Source organism: Aegilops tauschii, chromosome 2 (genome assembly GCF_002575655.3).
Source record: "Aegilops tauschii subsp. strangulata cultivar AL8/78 chromosome 2, Aet v6.0, whole genome shotgun sequence".
Lineage (NCBI taxonomy): Eukaryota > Viridiplantae > Streptophyta > Magnoliopsida > Poales > Poaceae > Aegilops > Aegilops tauschii.
The window spans coordinates 450,713,437-450,728,846 of record NC_053036.3 but is presented as its reverse complement, the minus strand read 5'-3'; the positions used below and the strand labels follow the sequence as shown (position 1 = coordinate 450,728,846).

Below are 15,410 nucleotides of genomic sequence, written 5' to 3'. Positions count from 1 at the left end.
AACAAAAAAGCAAGAAAAGTTGGAACTCGGCAAAAGCACAGCTTGTGCGGGAAATAATTTACATATCAAAAGGCCCTCGGCCAACATTCAACATAGTTTGAATACACCCCGCGGGTGGAATTGTGCAAATTTAACAAAAGTTTGTTGAGAAGACTACTAAGCAGGAAAAGCTACGATAAGTTGGCGGCCTAGACCAAAGGAGCAGCAGGTGAGTCCGGCAGGTTGGTGGAGTTGGGGGCGCCGGCTGGTGGAGTGGCCGGCTGGCGAGTCTCGGCCTGGCCTTCAATAACAGTTGGCGTGCTTGCACGCGGCTCGTTGCTGGAGGCGCGGTCGAGCTGAGGCTGGCCGTCTGCTCCGACCTTCGGCGTGCCGTCTTCACCATCCTCGTCTTCCTCTCCTTCCCCTTCGTCGCTGGAGTCGATGACCTATGTCGTGTCTTCACCATCATCTGGGTTCAGTCCGAACCACTCCGGTGGCGCCTCGGCGTCGTTCTCGTTCAGCTCAGGGACGAAGACACCGGTGTTGGTGTACTCTGCAATCGCGGCCGCGCGAAGAGTGAGGTCGCGCTCTACTGCCATCAATTCGGCGCCAGCCTCCAGCCGGAACATGGCCAACTGGGCTAGATCTAGCCCAGGAAACCACGCCTTGGCGAACTCCAAGGCCCGCCGTGCTCCTGCTCGGGCTGTAGAGCCTTTCCACGCCTCAAGCCGGCCAGCGGCCACTTCCAACCAGTCGGCAGTCCGACTGGGGGTGCGTGGGGCTTGCCTGTCTGGCCAGAGGGTGGAGATCGCCTGAGCCCCGGCACGCTGCAGCCGGCGGAGCATCCGGTTGGCCGGCTGGAGACGAGCTTGAATGCTAAGGAGCTGCTCGCCAAGGGTCCGAGGGGCGTCGGCAGCGATCTCTGTGCCTTCCGACCTTCGTTCCTTGCGGCGAGCCTCAATGGCCTGATTGGCGGCGACGGAGTTGCCGGGGAAGAAGTCTGCGCAAGCAAAGCAATAAGTCAGAAATCAGAAGCTAGAAGCCAGCTCGCTCGACAGCCGGCAGTTGAAAGAAGAGAAGGAAGCTCGCCATCGACTATGTCTTCAATCTCTCCATAGCTGGCAGTCAGCGCCGCCTTTGTCTCAGCCCAGCCGGAGCGCTCGGTCTCAAACCCAGCCAAGAGCCTGGCTTCATTGTCTGCCGCCTGCTTCAGGGCCGTCTTGTGAAGTTCCGCCTGGTCCTTCAGTTCCTTGGCCAGGCGATCGCGCTCCTGGGCCACCTGTTGCACTCATCCTCCTTGGCACGCAGTGCGGTGTTGGCTTCACCCAGTTGCTACTGCAAGACGGCGTTGGTCTCTACAAGAGCAAGAAAGGAAAGATGTCAACAAATCAAGAAAGAAGAAAAGTAATTACCAGAAGATCCGACCCGACTCCTCAGCAGTCGGCTCACATCTCGGGGACTACAGCCCGCTGGTGCGCTGACGCGCCCCTGTGGAGAGAAAAGATGGGGTGCTTACTCCGGCTTTCTACCAAGTCGGCGGTCCGTCGGTCCAGCACCCGGATATTGGCGTTGAAAGTGGCCGCACGGATGTTGTGATAGTCCTGCAACAAAGCAACAGAAAAAGAAATGAGCCAGAGCTCAGAACCCACTATGAAGTTTCAGGCCGCCTGCTCAGCAGCCGGCTCAGAACTCGGGGACTACACCCAGTGGGTGCGCTGGCGCGCCCCCACTAAAGATTACAGAAATCAAAAGCAAGAAGCAAGTTACGTACCCAGACGGTGGCCCGTGTCTTCACGAACACCTTCATTCACTATGAAAGGGCGGCGGCTTCGGCTCTGAAGTCGGCCTAGACGTCTTGTGCCGCCTTGATCAAGGTGCTAGTCCCGCCCCCGTGTACCCACTCTGCCGGCGCGGCGCTGGTGGCTTCAGCTTCACGGGCCGACGAGCTGGTGCTCTCGACCTCTACTGGCCTCGGCACCGATGCCGCTTTCTCCATACGGCGGTGCACTGCAGTGCGGGCCGTGGGAGCTGAGCCCACTACCAGCTCGCCTCCGGCTAGTGTCACCAATGGGGCGGCCGGCTGGCTGCCCTGCGCGTCTGCAGTCGGCGGTTGCGGAGGCACCTCCATCTCTGGCAAGACGGCATCCCCTCCTTCCCTCTCCATGACCGGCTGCTCATCGCCGGCTCCCCCAGCCGGCGCCAAGAACTCTGGCGCTGGTGGCGCAGAGCGCAGGGGGGTGACGAGCAGCGGGGTTCTGCGACGCGTGGCATCCTCGGCCTGTTTCTTCGCCGAGGCATCGACTTGGGCCTTGGCCGCAGCATCTGCTTCCATTTGTGCCGCCTTGGCCGCGGCCGCCTTGTCAGCCTCCGCCTTCTTGGCGGCGGCCTCTTTCTCCTCCCGCACCTCCCGTGCATTCCGCTCCTGCGCCTCCCGGAGGTCCGCGGCCGGCTCGATGCGGCGGGTATTGGTGGAGCCTTCCGCCGCCCTGACGACAGAAGATGAAGTCAACCGCTCAAGAGAGAGCGGGGCCCTGCTCAAAAGGAAAAAAAAGTAGAAAGAAGATTCAGAAGGAGTCGTCAAGTCGAAAAGAATGAAAAAAGACACAAGAAAAGTTGAGGACTTACGCAGACACCATGGGAGGCTGCTTGGGAGCCTTCTGGAACTTGGCCCCCTTTGTGGCGGCCTCGCGTTGCTTGGTCGTGGCGGCCGTGTTCTTGGCCGTGGCGGCCGAGTGCTTGGGTTTCTTGGGATGGCTGCCGAATAGCAGCACACGTCGGCGCTTCGGCCCACCGCCTGGTGCGGTTGCAGTGGCTGAGGAGCTTGCGCCCGCCCTGTCGGAAGGCGGCGGGCGATGCGGCGCCTCCTCCTCTTCTTCCTCCTCCTCGTCGTCATCCGACCAGTCTTCCATGCCTCCTCCTCCGGAGCCGCCTGCTCCACCACCACCGCCTGTGGCGTCGTCTTCCAAGGCGGCCGCCCCCAAGTCAGGGTCCGCCACGTCGCTCGCGTCCCGGTCCGGCATGAAGTCGACGTTGGCTTCCAGCTGGAGGGGGAGGACCTGTGTCATGGTCAAGCTGGTCAGCCAGAGAGAGAGAAGCCGGCTAGAGAGAAGCCAGCGAGAGAGAGGCCGGCTAGAGAGAAACCGGCAATAGAGAACCCGGCAAGAGAAAAATAAAGGAGCCAAGAGCTTACCATAGGCGGCGGATCTGCGCGGGAGTACGGCCGCTTGCCGAACTGCCACCCCTCCGGCTCGAGCTTGAGGTTGACAATCTTGTTCACCAGATAGGCCACCTCGGCAGTCGGTATTTCCTTGGTGCACATCCGGCATGGGTCGCGATGCCCACTCATCTGGCTGATGATGTGGGACCGGCCTTGGAGCGGGAGGACTCGACGCACCACGAAGGCGAGCAGCAAGTCGGCCGCCTTGAGGCCCTCCGAATCCTTCATCACCTTGAGGCGGGTGATGGCGGCGGAGGCGTCAGGCGACAGCGGCTTTGGCTTGAAGCCCCAGTTGGTGCGGGGCTCAGCAGGCGTCCCGGCGACGTATTCCGGCAAGTTGATGAAGTCGATTGTCGGGTTAACGTTCTTCACGTAGAAGTACGACTTCTGCCACAGCTTCACCGACTGTATCAGCTTGATGGCCGGGAAGGCGTTTCTAGCACCCGGACGTCGCACGGCGATGAAAGCAATATACTGAGCCGTCTCCTCCCTCGCGGAGGTGCGAAGCTTGGTGTAGAAGAAAGCCCCCCAAAGCTCGAGGGTGGGGAGGATGCCAAGATACCCCTCACAGAGGGTGACGAAGGCCGACAGCAGCACCACCGTGTTCGGTGTGAGGTGGTGCGGCTGTAGTCGGTAGAAGGTGAGGAACGAGCGGAGGAAGCCGCTCGCCGGCAGGCCGAAGACACGGAGGAAGTGCGACGGAAGATGACGCGCTCGCCTTCCTCCGGCGCCGGTGAGATCTCGTCGGCGGGTGGCACGCGCGTCTTGATGTAGCCCGCGCCGGGCAGCCACCGCGTGTCGCGGAGGAAGGTGAGATGGTCCTCATGGACGTTGGAGCCGTCCCAGTCGCCGGAGCGCTCCATGACGGCTCGAGCCCGACGAGGACGAACAGCGGCGACGAGCGCGCGAGCCCGCGGCGGAGCGGAGAGAGGGCTTGGAAAGGAGAATCTCGAAGATGACGGCAAGCCGCAGCAGCACTTCGACAGAGCTCGAGTGTGGCGGCGGCGAGGAAGAAGAAGAAGCGAGAGGGGGCGAGGGAGAGGAGAGCGCGCGTGCCTTGGCCGCTCCCCTCCCCCCCCCAATTTATAGCCCCTGGCTGTGAAGCCGAGGGGGCGGGGTGTGGGGGCGTGGGATTAACTGCGCCCACGTCCCAGGGCCCCGCATTTACCACGCGGTAAAAGCGCGTAGTGATGGCGCGTGGGATCCCAACCACCCCGCCTCGGCCGCAGCGGATCCGCGCGCGTGCCGTGGCTGGGTAGTGGCGAGCCCGGCCTGCAGCACGTCCTGTCATGCTCGTGGGCTGGCAGGACGGCTTGGCCAGCTGGCGCCGCGTGGCGAGCAAGCGGCGGGCAGCAAGCCTAGGGGCCTAGCTAGCGCACCACCTGGCTCCCGCCTCGACGATTCAAAATCCACCAGGCGGCCATCCACCTCACCCGCCTCCTGGCAATCGGCTTACCAGAAGACAGACAATATAAACAAACGAGACTACTCGAAGTAGGAAGCTGCTGGGGCACCCCGCCTGGTCGACTGCGGCGACCCACCAGCTTCGGGGACTACTGTCAGAGTTATTGGCCATGGGTAGCCTCATTTGCCCCCCATGGCATTTCAAAACATCGGGGCCGGCTGCGCCCCTCAGAGTCTCAAAGCTTGGTCGCCGCCTTCTTGTGGCTCGCTGGTCCAATCGGCCGGCTGCCAGAAGGCGGAGGACCCCAGGAGATAGCCATGAAGCGGGCCGCCTCCTAGCAGGCGGCCTCTAGAGAGGCCGGCTCCTAGCAGGCGGCTCCAGACGCCCTCAAAGTCTGCACCCTCTTAAGCACGACGAGACGGGGCATGGCTACAGTGAAGCCTGCCATCCCCAAATCTAGGGCGAGTCGTGGTTACACTACACCATACAAGCCAGAGATCTCCTGCACGACGCGGCACTGTAGCCCCTCCGCCCGTGACATCACCCAAGCCAGAAGGACCATGATCCCACGATGGGCTGTTGGTACGGCCCGCAGGCGGCGGGCCCTACTCGCCAGTGAAAAGCAAGAAGGCGGCAGGACTGACCAGTCGGCCTGGGGGGAGAGGCTGGCATCCAGCAGGTGGCCCTCCCCCTTCCTAGGAGTTTGTGCGCCATTAACCAGAGGAGACGGGGGATGGCTACAGTGATCGCCCGCCAGGCGGCGGGACTGTAGCCATGCCCTCCCCGACAAAGCGAGTGTCATTAGAAGCACGGCTATAGTGATGAGCAACCGGCGAGACCCACCAGCGGCGGGCGCGGCTTGTCGGCCAAGTACAGGACAGCCGGTGGGGCCCACCAGTCGGCGGGCCCCAGTAGCCGGCGGAGAAGCCGGCCACAAGAGACACTGACGGCCTGGGCCTACACCCGGCCAGTTTACCACTGTACCCCTGGGGGGTAGGCCTATATAAACCCCCCCAGGGCACCCATGCAAAGGGTTCAGATCCTTAGACTACACATACACCCATAGAGAGAGGAGAGAGCTTGCCTTGCCCTTCTTCCTCCTCTAGCAAATAGCTCAAGGAGCAACTTGTAGCTACTTGTTGACATAGTGATCATGCGGAGACCCCGCAGAGCAGGACTAGGGGCGTTATCTCCTAGGAGAGCCCCGAACCTGGGTAAAGTTCGCCGGCATACGTGTCTACGCCTCATCCCGCTTCCTGATATCGGCGACGTCTTATTAGCCCCCACCATGATAAGCCATCCCTTGGCATATGTCGCACCAAAACCCCGACAATACCATTCACTTATGATAACAAGAGGGGAGGGTCAGGTAATGCCCAAGTCCGTTTGGACAGAGCGGTGGCTACTAATGATTGGAGGAACTTGTTTGCCTTAAGTTCAGTACTCCATGTTCCATCGCCTTGCTCTGATCATGTGGCGTTAGTACTAAAAGCAACAATGGACCAAGGGCCGTCGGGAGGCAAGCAGAGACGATATGAGTTGTTTTGGGAGAGGGATGCTTCGCTCCCAGATGTAATTAAAGAGGCTTGGGTGGCGATAGGTAACGTTGAGAACCTGGCACAACTCCGGGATGCTTTATCAAAAACAATGATAACATTGGGTAAGTGGAGTAAGAAGTTTGGCAATGTAACGCGTGAGTTGGCTAAGTCGCGATCCCAATTGGAAGAACTCATGCATATGAATGTGGATAGACATGAAATTAGAAGAGTCACTGACAAGATGAATGAGTTGCTCTATCAGGAAGAGATGCTTTGGCTTCAAAGATCTAGAATCACTTGGCTGAAAGAAGGTGACAGACATACCAAATATTTTCAGAGCAAAGCTGTTTGGAGGGTGAGGAAAAACAAAATAAGAGATCTTACGGATAGTATTGGTGTTGTGCACTCTGATTTTGCAACAATGGGGATGATGGCAAATGACTACTTTCAAAACATTTTCTCGGCCGACACCTCCCTTGATGCTTCACCGGTGTTGGATCGACTGAAATCTAGGGTGTCGGATGAAGATAACATCAAGCTTTGTAAACCTTGTTCTGATAAGGAGATTTCGGATGCATTGCTTCAAATAGGCCCGCTAAAGGCGCCGGGCCCGAATGGCCTCCCGGCCAGGTTTTTTCAGCGCAACTGGAGTACGCCCAAGGAGGGGGTTTTGGCGGCAGTGAAAGATTTCTTCCACACAGGATTTATGCCAGAGGGGGTAAATTCTACATCCATTGTGCTTATTCCTAAAGTCTCAAATCCTACCAAGCTGTCGGAGTGTAGACCTATAAGTCTTTGTAATGTCATATATAAAGTGATCTCGAAGTGCTTGGTTAACAGGTTGAGACCTCTCTTGGATGACCTTATTTCTCCGGAACAGAGTGCTTTTATCCCGGGAAGAATGATCACAGATAATGCACTTGTGGCCTTCGAGTGCATTCACCATATCAAGCAAGAGAAGGATCCGACTAAGAGTTTTTGTGCTTACAAGTTGGATCTATCCAAGGCTTATGACAGGGTAGATTGAGTCTTCTTGAGGCAAGTGATGCAAAAGTTGGGTTTCTCTCAACGATGGGTTGACTGGATTATGGCATGTGTCATGTCGGTGAGATACTCGGTGAATTTCAATGGAACTCTCTTGGATTCGTTTGCGCCGTCGCGTGGGCTTCGGCAAGGAGACCCCTTATCGCCGTTCTTATTTTTGTTTGTGGCAGATGGACTTTCAACGTTACTGAGAAATAATGTGGAGTCGGGAGATATTACTCCGGTCAAAGTATGTAGAAGTGCACCGGGAATCTCGCACTTACTGTTCGCTAATGATACACTTCTGTTCTTTAAGGCTTCCAAAACCCAGGCAGAGAAGGTGAAAGCAATACTGGATGTATACGATACTGCTACAGGCCAGAGTCTCAATTACGACAAGTGCTCGTTAGTCTTCGGGGATGCATGCCCAGGTCTGATCCAGGAGGAGGTCCGGACAACATTGCATGTCACTAGTCACTTTTTTGAGGATAAGTATTTGGGATTGCCAACACCGGAGGGGAGGATGTCGAAAAGCCGGTTTCAGAACCTGCAAACTAGCCTTACAAAACGATTAGTGCAATGGGGCGATGGACATCTGGCTCAACCGGGACGTGAGGTGTTGATCAAGTCTGTAGCTCAGGCGCTTCCTACCTACATAATGGGTGTTTTCAAAGTCCCCTTCTCGGTATGTGATGATCTCACCCGTATGGTAAGGAATTTTTGTTGGGGCTCGGCGGAAGGCAGAAGGAAAATGCATTGGCATGGATGGGACTATTTGCTTCAGCCCAAGGCTAAGGGAGGAGCGGGATTCGGTGACTTTCGGATGTTTAATCAAGCCTTGTTAGCACGCCAAGCGTGGAGACTTTTAACTAAACTAGATAGCTTGTGTGCTCAAGTTTTAAAGGCAAGATACTACCCAATGGGCAAGTTGGAGGATACAATTTTTACAGGGAATGCGTCGCCGTCATGGCAAGCTATCAGTTATGGCTTGGAACTATTGAAGAAGGGGCTGGTGTGGAGAGTTGGTAATGGGAGAAGTATACGTGTTTGGCGGGATAACTGGATCCCTGGGCCTTTTTCATATAAGCCAATCTCTCCTCAGGGAAGATGTCGTATTCGCTTCGTCTCTGACCTGTTAAATCAAAATGGATCGTGGAACTATGGGCTACTGAATGAATACTTTGTTGAGGCGGATGTACAAGAGATGGTGAAGATCATAGCATCCCCTAGGTTGGATGATGATGTGATAGCGTGGGGCCCTGGTAAGTATGGTGTGTTCACTGTTAAATCTGCCTACAGTTTGGCTTTTGAGGAGGCGCATTGTGGCACTGATGTATCTTCAAGTTCGTCACCTTCGGGGCAAAGGAAATGTTGGGACTTCATTTGGAAAAGTTGGGCTCCGCCCGCGGTGCGCAATTTTGCTTGGCAGCTAGCTACTAACTCACTTCCTACTTGGCAGAGAAAGTATAAAATTGGCCTTGAAGTCATGAGCAGGTGCCCGGTGTGTGGGGTGGAGGAAGAAGACAATTATCATCCTTTCGTTAGATGTCAGTTTGGTCGGGACCTTTACCTCACCATGGCCAAGGTATGGATGATCCCAGAGATAGAATATCTGCAGAATAACGGAAAGGAGTGGATTCTTCATGTCCTAGCGCCGCTGAATGATGTGGGACGGATGATGGTCATGATGATATTTTGAAGGAGTTGGTTTGTCCGGAATGGAGTGTTGCATTGCAAACCTGCACCATCTATGGAGGCTTCAGTAAGATTCCTTCGAAGCTACGTCGACACCCTGATTGGAATCAAGCTAAATCCGCAAGCAGACCCAGCAAAAGGCAAATCTCCCATAGTTTATGAAAAACCGGCGCCAGCTGCGAGCATCACCAGTGTGCCAGATGTGAGAGGATGGTGTCCACCGGCGCTGTGTTGGAACAAACTGAACATTGATGGCTCTTTTGTTTCATCCGAGATTGCCGGGGCTGGAATGATCTTGCATAATCACCGTGGGTTCGTTAACCTTTCAGCATGTAGGGCCCTGTTTTCTTGTAGAGATGCCTTGGAGGCGGAGCTGTGTGCATGCACGGAAGGGCTATCCCTGGCAATTCAACGCAGTGATCTTCCTATAGTGGTGGAGATGGACTCTCTTGAGGCTGTTACCATGATTTCATGTGAGGTCGTCGATTGCTCGATCTATGCATCCATCCTGAAGGAGATAAAGCACTTGTTGTCTCTTAGACAAACTTGTATTACTCATGTTGTTAGGTCTCAAAATAAAGCTAGCGATAGTTTAGCATTGTTTGCTAGATCTCAAGGCAGGACCATGACCTGGCTAGGGGCTGGTCCGGATGAGCTGATGGAGATTGTTTCTCTTGATTGTAAGGGCATCTTGAATGAGTAATGCAAGGTTTTCCCCCGCAAAAAAAAAGATGCCATAATGGAGCAACCTAAAAGATCTTCGTTTATACAATCAAGAAGCTTTATTGATAAAAGGTACACTCTTCTTTCCATAACGTGTGTGTTTAAAATTTTGGAAAACTTAAACTTTTAACAAAGTTTATAGACAAAACTATTTAAATCTACAATAGCAAATATGACACTACATCCTATGATGAATCTAACGACATATGATTGGCATTCTAGATGTAAATATTTTTCTCGTAAACTTGATCAAAACTTGTAAGGTTTGACTTTTCAAAAAAAAAAACTCTATATGCGGGAGTAGGAGTATGTTCGTGTGCAGATGATCGGTTTGTTGCTTAATAATGAGCGCACATACGTAAATGGCAATCTAGGGATACGCACACGTCTTGTAAATTGAAACGGAGGGAGTAAAGAACGCTTGCATGGAACTCCTGTTCTCCAAGATTCTGTAGTATATTATTCTTGTAGACAAACTGGACACACGACCACAATAAATTTTAGTCTCACAGACCGACTATGCCATTCCATCCAACAGATCGGCTACGTACACATATTATCATCCACATGAATGTGTGTAACTTCAAAATTAAATCAATAAAAAAAGGGGATTATTGTAGGAAATGCAACTGTTACTAATTTTATCCCGTCACACACTTCCTCAATGTCTAGCTCAAGTCTCAGTCCAGCCACACAAACCAAGCATCATCCTTCAAATTAAGGCAGTAGACAAGGTAGTAAGCCCAGAAACCATTACGATCGACCGAAGAAAATGGCCAGGCAGCCCCATATCGGGTATACAGGTACTGGCAGGCCGCACACAGCCAGGTAACATGCTAACACGTACGTACGCTCGAAGCTAGCTACTTGATCCTGACGAGCCAGACGTCGTCAACGACGGGCCCGCAGAGCGTGGCGTTGACGGTGTGGTGGTTCGAGCTCTGGAACACCACGCGCGTCTTGTCCGCGATCGCCGTGAACTCGAGCTTGGCGCACTTGTGCCCGCCGGTGCCGCGGGACTCGTACGAGACCCTCAGCTTCTCCCTCGCCGCGTACACATCCACGCCCAGGGACCCGACGCACCCGTTGCGCGCGTCCCCGATGCTGAACGAGAGCCTGTACGACCGCCCGGGCACGGTGCCCGGCACCTCCTGCACCAGCGCCACCTCCACGCCGGCCACCAGCTCCACGGCGCGCGCGCCCTTGGGCACCGCGTGGTGCTGCGCGTCGATGTACTTGACCACCTTGGTGTCCGACATGATCATCCACCCCGGGAGCGGCGAGTGCACGTCCTCGAAGATCGGGGGCACCAGCACGCCCCACGGAGTGTTCGAGAAGATGTATGGCCCCTGCTCGAAGTCCCCGTTCTTCACCATGTTGCCTGTTCACGTCGGATTAATTCGTGCACTCGTTAGTTACACCGTCTCAAGAATCATGAGACAAGTTACGTACCCTTGTTGTACAGCTGAGGGTAGAGGGTCTTGATGGCGACGGCGATGATGAGAGGGCCGCACGCCGGGTTCTCCTCGATGCCGGTGTTGTGGATGGAGAGCCACACGGTGCTGTGCCTGGGCTTGAACGCCCAGGAGTAGGTGTCCCAGCCGGTGTTGGTGTACACGGTCTGGATCGGGATCATGCCGAACTCCGGGTCGACCGACACGTTGAGCTTCTCCTCCTGGGCGCATGACCGCGCGGCGATGAAGGAGATGGAGTAGTAGGTGTGGCGGGCGACCTTGAGCTGCTGCCGGATGGTGGCGTCGTTGCCCAGCCGCACGGCGTTCGCGCCCACCGGAACCGGGAGGATCATGTCGTCCTGCGTGTGCCCCGACTCGATGTACTCCACGAACCCCGAGAGCTCCCAGTTCGGTATCGCGTACTTCCCCGCCACCACAGGGCCATTCATCTGGGACTTGTCTGGCCCGTTTCTGAAGTCCCCGTTGGGTAAGAGGCCTGCGCACCCACAACCAGTCGTTCAAAAAGTTAGAAACAGAGTGTTTTGCTAATTCAGTAAATGGGTGCAGAATAAGTTCCACATGATTGGTTTAGCGAACACCACTGATAACTCGATAACTTGCTATGCGCTATTTCCTCCGTTTCAAAATAGATGACCCAACTTTATACTAACTTTATTAAACCACATGTGCAGGTCCCCCACCTCTCCTCTCCCTCGTCGCCACCGGAGGTGGCCGCCGGCTCGCCGCTCGGCCGCCGGTGAAGGTGGCGGCGAGGATCTTGCCGCCCCGTTCTTCCTCGGGGGGCTTTGGATCCGTGGCGGCGACCTCGGCTGGTGGATCAACGCTGGGGCTGCGGTGACCGGTGCTCGTTGGTGCTGGCCATTCTTCCTCGGCCGCGGGGGCGGCGAGGCGGCGGCAGGTGGCGGCTGTGGTGCGGGCGTCTCGGCGGCGTCCGATCCAGATCTGAAGGCCTCCGTCTACTTCAACCAGGGCTGCCTCCGATGGTCCTGCTTTGGGCGGCCTTTGTCGCCGGAGTTGTACCTGTTTGGCGGCTGGAGGTGGGAGGTGGCTCCGGAGAAATCCGAGGCCAGCAGTGCTGGCCACGACGGCGGCGACACCCGAGGGCGCCGTACTCTTCTTGTAGGCGCCGTCCAGGTTGCCTCCTTCCCCTCCTCCTTCCACCCAGCTCGTATGCCGGGCGAAAGCCCAAATCCTTGCCGGATCGAGCGACAACGGCGCTCCGGGCGTCGTTACCCTCTTGGGGGTGTCGTTCGTGGTGAGCTTGGGGTGGATGTGATGCTTTGGTTGCTTGGCGGCGGTTGGTGGCGTGGTCGGAGTTCGTCGGGTGGCGGTGCGTTGGCGCTCTGCCGCCTATGTGCTCAGCCTCGGACTCCTTCTTCCACGGTGCTTGGTCTTCAGCAGCCCTGCCGGACTTGGCGGAGCGGTGCTTCATCCTACTCATTGATGGCGGCGTATCTCGGCGGCGTGGCGCAGTGGAGATTCGGCGTCCGATGTGTGGCGATGGACTCGCGCAGAAGGACGAAGTTGTCTGGTGTCGTGGTGACGTCGATGGCTGAGTGGCCAGACAAGGTAGAAGCCTCAATATTTGCTCTGAAGACGGACTCGTGGAAGATGGCGGCGACGACACACGAGTGCGTCGGACCGGTTTGTACCCCAGACCCGGTATGTGGCTCGGCTGGGGCTTACGGCTTTTGATGTTAGGCTTAAGTGAGTGGTCTGGGTAGTGGCCCAGATAGCACCCCTTCATCATTTTGATGTTAGGCTTAGATGAGTGGTCTGGGTAGTGGCCCAGCTAGCACGCCTTCATCTTTTGAATAGGAATAGCGGCAAATGTTGCCAAGATGGCGGATTCAGGCATATTGTTGTAATACTTTGTAAGGTCCTCAAGAATAATCAATAAAGTGGCCGCATGCATACAGAGGCCGGGGGTCATCCTTCTTTTCTAAAAAAAAACCACATGTGCAGGCTACAACTAACTCTTTTTTTTCATATAAAGAGGATTTATGGTGTAGCTAGTTTTATAAAGAACACAAGAATGACAAAGGAAACATACCATAAAACCTGGTCCTAAAAAAAAACCCCCATAAAACCATGTTCATACTATATTACAACTGACACATCTCACGCGATAGAAGAGCCTGACATGAACAAAGCATGTGTATGCCACGTGACTAAGCAGAAGAAAATATCCTTCTGAAATCTTGGATGGGATACCACTGTCAGCTAAGATATTGTAATTGTAATTTTGTAAAGTCAACTTCAGCTTCAATTCTTAAGATCAGATCTCCATTTCGAGATCAAGCTGGTTCATAGCTTGATTTTCGATGCATGAGGTTGACTAACCTCAGTTTAAGGTAGTCGAAGTACAGTGTATCCTGAACTTATTTTATAATATACCGTACAAAAAGAGTTAGTAGTAAACACAAGGAAAATATGATCAGACTCACCGCAAAAAGGAAAAAAGAAAAAAAAATCAGACAACAATAGATACGCAGAGACTGATGAACCTAAAGAAAAGATAAGAGAATGCCGATGAACCTAAAATTAACGATAAATGGTAAATATACGATTGCATTTCATATTTAATGTTTATTTCTCAGTACGGCGCGAACGAGACTGCCGTTATTTCCGACCACTATACATGCCCAATAGTTTGCAACTGAAAGAAACTTTCACATGCCAGATGAGACAATCAAGGAAAAACTTAGTAGTCGAGTGTTAGTTTCCGGGTTCTTACCATCCTCGATGACGGCAGAAACGGCCAGAGCAGACACGGCGACCAGCAAGAAGAGCGCTATCCAACGCATGCTTGTCGCCATTCTCTCGCAGTGGCAATGGTCGACGAGCCCTCTGTGGCCGTCGCCACTCGAGCTTTACTGGAAGCTACGGTGGGCTACTGGGCTTTGTGGCTTCAGCTCTCAGACGCGGAGTGCCCAGCGGCCTTATATAGCGACTGCTCGTATTAGCACGCACTGGTAGGGGTGGGGCTCAGCGGAGGCCGACGGACGGGGTGCCGCGAGACGCGCCGGCCACTGCCCGGAGCATGAGAAAGACAGCGGGCATCTCATCAGCTTTGACTTTTGAGGCGCTGCATATTGCAGATGTACTCGGTGATCGGGCCCCTCCGTGCGCTCACGTGGCATTCGGCTTCCGTCGAAGAAGATTCTCAATTCAGGAGATTAGAGTGCAATTTGTTTTTGCTTTTTACTGAAGACAGCAGGTGATTTACCTACTGTTAAATTTGTAAGGGAATAAGAGTAACAATGTACAGTAAAGTTACAACAGGCCACGTGCCAAGGTAACTACTGGAAGTTTGTTAGCATAAGCAGCTCTTTTGACTCCATGTAGCAGTAGCTCCAATCCATCTTTCAAGCTCTTGTTACATTTGTAGAGGTTAGGAACTTCTTTGTTGAAGATGTGCTCATTTCTGCAAATCAAAATGCCCCATGTCACTCGAATGAGGAACTATGGCAGCAAGTAGTAAGTCAGTTGGCGCATGATGTTGTGGCGGCAACTCACGCGAGGGACGCTGGGCTAGCCACCTTAACGTCACGGCGGTTGTTACAAGCCGGCTTGCGCAGGTATGGAGTGGTTCCGGTCAGGTCCACACCGTGCCATGGAAGCCCACCCTCCCCGCGACAGGTGGGGTGGTGGTCTTGTTGGAAATATGCCCTAGAGGCAATAATAAAATGGTTATTATTATATTTCCTTGTTCATGATAATTGTCTATTGTTCATGCTATAATTGTGTTATCCGGAAATCGTAATACATGTGTGAATACATAGACCACAACATGTCCCTAGTGAGCCTCTAGTTGACTAGCTCGTTGATTAATAGATGGTTACGGTTTTCCTGACCATGGACATTGGATGCCGTTGATAACGGGATCACATCATTAGGAGAATGATGTGATGGACAAGACCCAATCCTAAGCATAGCACAAGATCGTGTTGTTCGTCTGCTAAAGCTTTTCTAATGTCAAGTATCATTTCCTTAGACCACGAGATTGTGCAACTCCCGGATACCGTAGGAATGCTTTGGGTGTGCCAAACGTCACAACGTAACTGTGTGGCTATAAAGGTGCACTACGGGTATCTCCGAAAGTGTCTGTTGGGTTGGCACGAATCGAGACTCGGATTTGTCACTCCGTGTGACGGAGAGGTATCTCTGGGCCCACTCAGCAGGACTTCATCATAATGAGCTCAATGTGACCAAGGAGTTGATCACGGGATGATGTGTTACGAACGAGTAAAGAGACTTGCCGGTAACGAGATTGAACAAGGTATAGGGATACCGAAGATCGAATCTCGGGCAAGTATCATACTGGTAGACAAAGGGAATTGAGTACAGGATTG

At 54.2% G+C, this 15,410-nt stretch overlaps 1 protein-coding gene across 1 annotated transcript; it reads right to left on the bottom strand.

Moving 5' to 3' along the window:
* Positions 1–10,169: 10,169 nt before the first annotated feature.
* On the bottom strand, positions 10,170–13,990 carry LOC109744797 (protein DUF642 L-GALACTONO-1,4-LACTONE-RESPONSIVE GENE 2). The gene is made up of 3 exons (XM_020303940.4): positions 13,793–13,990; positions 11,033–11,530; positions 10,170–10,961 (listed from the first exon to the last, which is right to left on the bottom strand). Exons 1-3 carry the CDS (start codon positions 13,872–13,874, stop codon positions 10,444–10,446), a joined length of 1,098 nt encoding a protein of 365 aa, XP_020159529.1. The 5' UTR covers positions 13,875–13,990; the 3' UTR covers positions 10,170–10,443.
* Between the last annotated feature and the right edge of the window lie 1,420 nt (positions 13,991–15,410).

What these genes read in the sequence shown, in the direction of transcription:
- LOC109744797 (XM_020303940.4), bottom strand. Translation starts at nt 13,874, where the DNA reads ATGGCGACAAGCATGCGTTGGATAGCGCTCTTCTTGCTGGTCGCCGTG. An exon ending in TTCTGCCGTCATCGAGGATG is followed by an intron (nt 11,531 to 13,792) that starts GTAAGAACCCGG and finishes GTGGGTGCGCAG; the next exon opens with GCCTCTTACCCAACGGGGAC. An exon ending in CCCTCAGCTGTACAACAAGG is followed by an intron (nt 10,962 to 11,032) that starts GTACGTAACTTG and finishes CGACGTGAACAG; the next exon opens with GCAACATGGTGAAGAACGGG.